Source organism: Triticum urartu, chromosome 2, assembly GCF_003073215.2.
Source record: "Triticum urartu cultivar G1812 chromosome 2, Tu2.1, whole genome shotgun sequence".
In the NCBI taxonomy this organism is placed as follows: Eukaryota; Viridiplantae; Streptophyta; class Magnoliopsida; order Poales; family Poaceae; genus Triticum; species Triticum urartu.
In genome coordinates, this window is record NC_053023.1 from 38271552 (window position 1) to 38280083 (window position 8532).

The window sequence follows — 8532 nt, forward strand, 5'->3', positions numbered from 1 at the left end:
CGTCGGGCAGGAGGCCGATGATGCGGAGGAGCAGGTCGTCGCCGAGGTCGCTGATCAGGTCTACGCCGTGGCCGCCGTCGCGTGCCGACGGCCTTGCTTTCTTTCCCATCATAGCATCAATCGACGTGCGCAGAACCGTGGCGTGCAATGTGGCAGCCGTTGTAAACGAATCAGTACTCGGATTCTTACATACTACCGCGTTTCTTGTCGGTATCTCATCGGGTCTGACAAAGGTTTCTTGCAGAGAAGACTACCAAACTTTTGGGACTTTGCCAATTGCCATGGACAAAAACAACTCGGCAGACCGTGGACAAAAATAAAGTGCAACACAAACGTGACTCGGCGGGACTCCTGCCGTTAAAGGTTAGTTTGTCAAGTTCTTCCTATTGTGTACTCAAAAGACATTTGCCGTGGGATGTAGAAAAGCATACACTCGTGTTCCAAAAAAAAAATGCATACACTCGACAAAGGGGCCATCTTGCGTTCAGTAGCCGTTGGTGCAAAATCTTCCAATATGAAAGTTGCTTCAAATGGCTTGATTTCATGTATTATTGCTTGGTTTCCTTTCATAATGTAGTTTCCTGCCCAAAAAAAAAGAGTTTTCTTCTTTCTGGAAGGATTAGTGTTAGAAATAACTGAAAAATAACGAAAAAACGGTGAAAACCAAGTCAAAACTCTCCACAAAAAGTGATAAATTCTCGAGCCATTAGAAAGAGAGAATAGATCGGAGAGCATATATGAATAAGAATTATGCAAAAAAAGAACCATATGAATCTCAAGAGAATTCATGAATAAAACTGCTCAAAGTGACAATTCATCATATCCTAACAAACACATCAGGAAATTACATTAGACGGATCACAATCATGTAGGGCAGCTCATGTGATCTTTGTATTGAGAAACAAGGGAGAACTATGTAACTACTGCTATGGACCCATAGTCCAAAGAAAACTAGTTGCGAATGATCATGATGGCCTTTAAGTTGATGGAGATGGTCACCGTGAAGAATTCCCCCTTCCGACAGAGTTTCGGAATAGGCCTTTAGATTGGATCACGAAGAAACAGAGGGTGTGCGGCGGCAGAAAGTTTCAGGCGACAAAATTCTGAGAGTTTTCAGAGGTATATAAAGGCATGGGGACCAAGAGGCAATCAGAGCTTCAGGAAGGCCACCCCTCTGCTGCATGGGGTGGCGTGTGGGGCCCCTGTGTGCCCCCTGACCTATGTTGTTTGCTGCTGGGTCTTTTTAGATGTAAATCTTCCGTTGATTTTTTCCTGAATTTTATTGAGTCAGATAAAATTGATTTTCCTAAAAATTTCAAAAACAGCAGAAAAAAATAACTCACACTGTATTAATAGGTCAGTCCGAAATATTAATACAAAGTGATGTACAACTAGACCAAAATGATATAGATATATCATGAAATAATAGAGAATCATAGATATGAGACGTATCACATGATTGTGGGCCGACCCGTGTTGCTTTTCAGCCTTGTGAGTACAAATTAAGATTTCTTTTATAAAAAGTCAGAAAAAATAAGAAATTTAACAATATAGAAAAAATACAAAAATATATCAAAACTCAAAGGGCCGTGCCCTGACAGGCCTAAAAGCCTGTCATTCAAGATCGCCCTTGTTCTGCGACGGGCTGAAGACCACGGGCCATATGGCCAGGTCTGACCGCGTGGCTATCTTTGCCTAAGAAAAAAAGGGCCATATCTTTGGCGGGGCCAGTCGTGGAGCTGTGGCGGCGTCTCCGTAGGAAATTCCCCAAATCTGGTCATCCCAAAATCAATCGCGCTCTGCTCAGCCATGGCGGAGACCGCGACCGCGACCGCTCCTCGGCCTCGGCGCCTCCTCCCGTCCGTACCTACGACCAGCCGCCTCCGCCGCGACCACCCGCGCCATGTAGCTTCCCCGTGCCGCTCTGCTCGCGTGGAGCTTCTGGTCGCCGACGGCGGCCGTCCTCAGGCGCGGCGCCTAGCTAGACCGACCGCGAGCACATCAGTCAAGCGCCTCTCGGACGCATCGGCGCCCGCGGTCGGCTCCGCCATGCCCGCCCTGCTGCCATGTGAGTTCCTCCGCCGTGTTTCCTTATCAACATCTGAACCCATTTTAACCCGTCGAAAAAAGTTGTGTTTTTCACTTCTTCTAAAATTTTGTTCTGTTTTAGACGGCAGCCGGCCTGCCATAACATGGTCCGGGAATAGAGTACTGTTGGTCGACTGAATGCAGCTTGCACACTGCCATGGTCTCGAGTCAATTATAGGACTGTACGACAGTGTGGTGTCCAGATGCAGGCACATGTTTGAGACTCTATTTATGCACCTCATCTGAATTATCCTTCAAAATGTGTGCATCCAGTACGTACCCTCACATGCGACTCCTCGCTGTCATCAGTGTTCTTAATTTCTTGCTTCTTTGGCTGCATGTTGAGAGTGGACATGTGTCTAGTTGGCATCCCTTGTTGGCTAGCTCCTGTAACATGGAAATGGATAGCATATTCATTCACCAGTAGACTACTACTGCTAGTACCACTACTCAGTTGATCTGGACTCACTGGCAAGCAGTGTCATACTCTTCAGTTCAGGTGTTCTCTTCCTTCAGAGTTGTGAGGTATCATGCCGCCACTTTGCCATCTCCTAGCCTAGCTCACTATATGCAATTAGGCTGCGCTCTTAGCTTGTCTAATTGTCGTTACTGATTTTACGTATCTACAGTGCTTGCGTTGCAGGATCAAGCTCACAACAATGGCTGGAGGGCCGTTGGGATTCTGGAATGACTGGGCGTCCCAGATTGGGGTTCTCTTGAGCCTCTTCTTCCAGGTCATGCTCCATATCTTTGCCAACATCCGTCGGCATAAAGATGGCTCAAATTGGCTGAGGTTCCCCCTCTGGGTGGCGTACCAGCTGTCCGACTCCACTGCGACATACGCCGCTGGCCAGCTCCTCTTAAGCGGCGCAAAAAAAGACCACCACCTCATCGCCTTCTGGGTGCCGTTCCTCCTACTGCACCTCGGCGGCCCGGATAACATCACCGCCTACGCCCTCGAGGATAGCAAGCTCTGGGGGCGCCATTTGCTAATCCTTCTGGTCCAGGTCCTGGGTGCTGGATATGTCCTATACAAGCATATTGTCGATAGCGGGACCTTGCTCATGGTGGCTGCCATCTTGATATCTGTTGTCGGTGCTGCAAAGTATGGGGAGAGGACATGGGCGCTCCGATCCGCCAAGTTCAGCAGCCTCCGGAGCTCTCTCAAGGTACGGGCACATGGCATACATCACCAGCAATTTTACACCGAGTATCAAGACTGGTACAGCGATGACGAACTAGTCCTGCAGCATGCTCACTCCCTGTTTCATATCTGCAAGCGTGGGATAGTTGATTGCGTGATTGCGGTGGATGACTCGGATAGCCAGAATGAGGTAGATTCTCTGGACAGCAAAATAATCCAGGGCTTTTCGAAAGACCGTCAACACATGTGGAGGGTGATGGAGATGGAGCTCTCCCTCATGTATGATATCCTGTACACAAAGGCAAGCGCAGTCCACACTTGGGTTGGCTACTGCATCCGTGTCATCTCGCCGCCCGCCATTGCCACCTCTCTCGTCTTGTTCCAGTTGAGCAGCAAAGATGATTACAGCCTAGTTGATGTTGCCATCACGTACACCTTGTTGGTTGGCGCCTTGTTCCTGGAGACGAAATCGCTCCTTGTCGCACTAGGGTCAAGCTGGGTCTTTGCCTTCTTGTGTACCACACAATGGGATTGGCTCCGGCATTCTGCTCTGTGTTCTGGAAGATGGCATTGGCTTCGGCACACACTTTTTTCTCTTCGCCGGTTTTGGCCTGGCAAGATGATCATGACAGTAAGCTCAAGGAGATGGTCAGGCACCATGGGGCAGCGCAACATGCTGCGGTCTTGTGCCAGACAGGTGGATCCGATGAGTCAATGCCTAGGCAATCTGTCCAAGATGCTGAACCTTGGTGAGTGGTGGGACAGGAGGCAGTTGTGGACCATTGATGTCCCTGAGAAGGTCAAGAAGTTTGCATGGAGTAATGTCACAGCAATTGATATGAACACAATGGGCTTGCTCAGGACTGGATGGGGTAAAGCGGCACTGGATGAAGAGCACTACCCTGGGCTGTTGATTGAGTTGGATGTCTTTCATGGAGTTGACTTCCATGAGAGTGTCATCAGCTGGCACATCGCTACCGACTTGATCCTTGCTGCAACAGACCGAAGGGGCGATCACGTGTCTGACGATGAGGTGGAGCTAGTCAGTGTACTGTCCAACTACATGATGTTCCTCCTCGTGGGCTCCCCCGACATGCTACCAGGCCTTCCTCAAAACTGGTTGTACGAGCAAACCTGCAAACAGCTAGAGAAGATACGCAGTAAACACGTTGCTGGTTCTCCTCGCAAAAGCGTCTACACTGTGCTGAAGAACTTGTTCCGACCACACCATCACCGTGGCTGGAAACCTTCTGAGCTTGAGAAGGAGATCGCCATTGACATACTGAAAGAGCTGGAAGACCCCAACTTCAATAATCCTAGGCTCAGTTATGCACGCACTATTGCGAGAACAGTGCTTCGTAGAAAGGAAAATAAGGTTTGGATGCTGCAAAGGCTGTGGTTGGACTTCCTGTTCTACGCAGCCAACCGGTGCAACAGGGAGGCGCATGCGAGGAAGCTTGGCAGCGGCGGTGAGTTGTTGACCGTCGTGTGGCTTTATCAAGAACACCTCCACCAAGTAAAACAGGACAGGAAAAAGAGGCAGAGCCCTGTGTAATACACTGTACTAATAATGAATGTCCGGAAATATCCTCACTTTCTGTACTTTGTAAGCATAATATCATTCTTCAGTTCAGAACCCTTTGTTCTTGCTCAGCTTGCGGTTTCCTTCCTATGATGAATACGGCGGAGCACAGTATGCCCATTCACATGCTAGCTAGCCCAGCAATGATCCAGTGAACAAATTGTGCTGTACAGGGCTTACGTTGTAATGATGATCTGCAACCAAAATTATGAACAAGTTCAAAAATAGATGCAGGCCCGGAGGTCTTAGCTGTGGGCAGTGCAGTATTTGCATATCGGTTGTGTGTTTTTATTGGCAGCAGCAGAAAGTCACGCCCAGTTGGTGTTCTGTGAAGTAACAGGTTCTGGCGGAGTTCCTCTAGTGACGGAGAGCTTAAGGTGCAGGCAATGCGAAGGAGTTCAGCGCTGGTATTGGCTACGGCGCACACTTTTTTCTCTTGGCTGGTCCTGGACTGGCAAGATGACGATGACAGGAAGCTCGAGGAGGCGCTGAGGCACCATGGGGAAGCACATCGTGCTCTTTGTTGCCATGTCAGTGCAATGAGCACCCACATAATCTTTCACACCATCTATTCCACTCCGGCATAACTGATGGTAAGCCCTCCTCTGCTCCCTCTCATGCCCTGCTTGCTTGCTTGCGAGCCGTGGTAAACTCTGAATTTGGTCGTTTGCTTTCTTTCTTCAGCAGGCCAAGAAACAGGGAGTGCCGACAGTAGTACTTGTGTCTGCAGTTTCAGTCACTGCTTGCTATTTTCAGTAGCTAGATAAGTTCAGTTCAGTTGATTCAGTCACTGCTTATTTCTTCAGTAGCTAAATCAGTTCAGTTTAGTTGTTCTGCACGTCAACTGAATCGGCCAGAAGTGAGTTGCGTTCTCGCTGCGGCCTTGCGTATTTCAGAGGTCTAGAGTGTAGATCAGAGCCTCAAAACTAACATAGTTGAGCAGTACACAAATCAAAATCAGAGAGTTTGTACTGGTAAACTCCATTCTGTAAATCAAGCATGGCAAGTTTTGTAAATCAAATTCAAAGAACTACTGGTAAAATCAAAATCAAAGAGTTTAACATGGCAAGTTTTGTGTAGTTGAACTACTCCATTTTGCTTTTGTGTTGTTGGAGTAGTTGTACTGAAATTCAGTTCTGTAAAACTACTGCGATGGAGCTCCTTGATCAGGAGTAGTTGGAGTAGTTGTGCAAGTCAGGAGTAGGTTCAATACATTTGTTCACTTTCTTAATGTGATGTTGCTGCTGTACTCCATTATTCACATTGAAATAGGAGTAGTTTCTTAATGTGATGTTGCTGTTGCTTTTACTCCAGCAGTTTTGTGTAGTTGTACTGAAAAGTTGCAGGAGTGTTTTTGTGTAGTTTTGCTTGCACATAGCAACTTTTGTAGTGCAAAATTTGCTTGCATTAGGAGTAGTTTCAGTAATTTTACTGCAGAAGTAGTACTTTTGCCAACTGGCAAGTTTCAGTACTCCTACTGAAAGCAGTAGTAGGTACTCCTAAATGAAATTACACAAATGGAAATTTACTTTAAGTAAAACTAAATGAAACTTTTTTAATTAAAACTAAAGGAATCTTTCCTTTAATTAAAACTAAATGAAACATTTTCAGTTAATTAAAATTAACTGGAACTTTTCTTTTAATTTTAATTAAATGAAACCTTTTCCTTTCACTAAAACTAAATGAATCTTTTTCTTTAAATAAAACTAAATGAATCTTTTTTCTTTAATTAAAACTAAATGAAACCTTTTCAGTTAATTAACTGAAATTTGTTCAGTTAGTTATGACAATTTCAGGTTGCTGGAGAGGAATTTGGGATTAGGATTCTTTCCTTTGTGGTTTGCATTTCCTGTAACATATACTCCTGGGATTAGGAGTATCAACTTACAAAGAATAAACAGAAAAGGAACAAGAAAAGCTTTAACCTGTTCCAGCAAGTGATAACAGATTCTTCTAATCGGCACTCAAACAGGATTTTGTTAGTAAGAACCATGATCTGGTACAGAAATCCGGACCAAATATTACTGGATTTTCTGCACTATACAGATAAATGTTATCCAACCAGTTCACTTTTGTTTTTATCCTTTTCTTTTGGATGTAGTACATCGGAAAATAGATGTTGTTTGTGTTTTTTGGGTCCTCTCTAGATGTTCAGTTGCAAGCTCATCTTTACTCTAATTGTTTTTCACAGTACAGTACTCCTGGAGCACATTGTTTTTCACATCAAAATCTACCACATCATTGTACTGCAATTCAGTCAATTACTGCCTGGTTGTGCATCACAGTACAGTACAATACATTTACATCATTGTTTTTCATGTCTGCTGATGTTCAGGAAATTCACCTGTTACTGGAACAAGACCATCTGATATTGGCCCTGGCAGGTCCTGCTCAGCAGCAAAGATATGGCAGCAGCAGTTCCTGCTCGGCAGCAAAGAGGAGGCAGCAGCAGTACTAGGCGAGCAGCAGCAAAGAGGATGGAGGCGCCAGCAGCAGGGGGATGGTGGCCTGGCCATGGCTGAGGAGGGAGAGGTGGAGGGTGAAGGGAGGAGGGAGAGGTGGAGGCGGGGCTGGAGGTAGGAGACGACTTAGGGATCTGGCGGAATTCAAACCAGGGGTAACCTGGTCATTTCCCTCCTTTTTCACCTGGTCGGAAAACCCGCCAACGACTTATATTTCGGTACAGAGGGAGTATAATCTTACGGGCGGAGCAGCCGGGTTGGTAGCCGTTGGATGATTTCAACTCTGTCCATTGGATCCGCGGCGCCGTTTGCTTCTTTTAGCACAAACAGCGTTGCAAAGTAGAACCCGTCCATGTGGGTGGATCCCAGCACTGCTCAACGGATCGTTCTTTTTTATTCCTCAGCTTTGGATTCAGGCGTTCAGCTCTGGCTCTCTTGTTGGCTCATGGCTGCCCATGCGTTCCTCACGCTGCAAAGTGCCAGGGCCGTTGTCTAAACAAACCTTGCAACATACTCTCTCCCTTCCTTAATAACCATTTTATAGATTTCTATATAAACTATATACGGAGCAAAGTTGGTGGATCTACGCTCTAAAATATACCTATATGCATTTGTATGTTTGTCCATATTGAAATCTCTAAAAAGTTTTATATTTAGAAACGGAGGGAGTAGTATATTTTTGAAAAAAGGACAAAGTTTGCTGCAATATGAGTGTATACAACATGGTCATAATTATTTTTTTGTTGCATGTGACAATAAAAATATTACAATTTTTGTGAGTATATATGCAACAACCTAATTCGTTGAGACAAAAAATTGTTCATAAAATAATGGTTGCAGCATATATGTGTTAGAAGAGATAAAGAGATATTGGTGGAATTGATGGCTGTATTGTTTGAGCCTCATGGCATATATATCCTAGTCTATCCTATACTTCCTAGTAATCATTATGCTCAACATCCCATGCAATCACAACGGTAGCGACACAACCGGTGAGACTGGAGAAGAATTTGAAGCCAAGCCGACGGACACCCCCCCACAGTTGTAACAGTGCATGCATCGCGGAAGTCGTGACTGGAGTGGAAACCCACGAGGCTGCTCAAGCAAGGCGGTAGCCCTTTGTGCCGTTGTCGAGGTAGCCGAGAGCGTAGGGTGGTGTAGCCATGGTCAAGGTAGCCTCCCGAAGAACGCCGTGGTTGATGTCGAGTTGGGGTGGCCGGTGTCGAGGAAGTCGCCGTGGAGCCGCGGGGGCAAGG

At 46.1% G+C, this 8532-nt stretch overlaps 1 protein-coding gene across 3 annotated transcripts; it reads left to right on the forward strand.

Moving 5' to 3' along the window:
• The first annotated feature begins 1706 nt into the window (after positions 1-1706).
• Positions 1707-8050, forward strand: LOC125535492. 3 transcript variants are annotated; one of them, XM_048698552.1, is made up of 3 exons: positions 1707-2068; positions 2171-2613; positions 2718-4885. In XM_048698552.1, exon 3 carries the CDS (start codon positions 2748-2750, stop codon positions 4785-4787), a length of 2040 nt encoding a protein of 679 aa, XP_048554509.1. In that variant the 5' UTR covers positions 1707-2068; positions 2171-2613; positions 2718-2747; the 3' UTR covers positions 4788-4885. The 3 variants fall into 3 exon arrangements, 2 of the variants coding, with proteins under 2 accessions (XP_048554509.1, XP_048554510.1); XR_007294692.1 differs by lacking the exons at positions 2171-2613; positions 2718-4885 and adding an exon at positions 7150-8050; XM_048698553.1 differs by lacking the exon at positions 2171-2613.
• Positions 8051-8532: the final 482 nt, after the last annotated feature.

Excerpts from the sequence above, each read along its gene's own strand:
- LOC125535492 (XM_048698552.1), top strand. The coding sequence starts at position 2,748 with ATGGCTGGAGGGCCGTTGGGATTCTGGAATGACTGGGCGTCCCAGATT.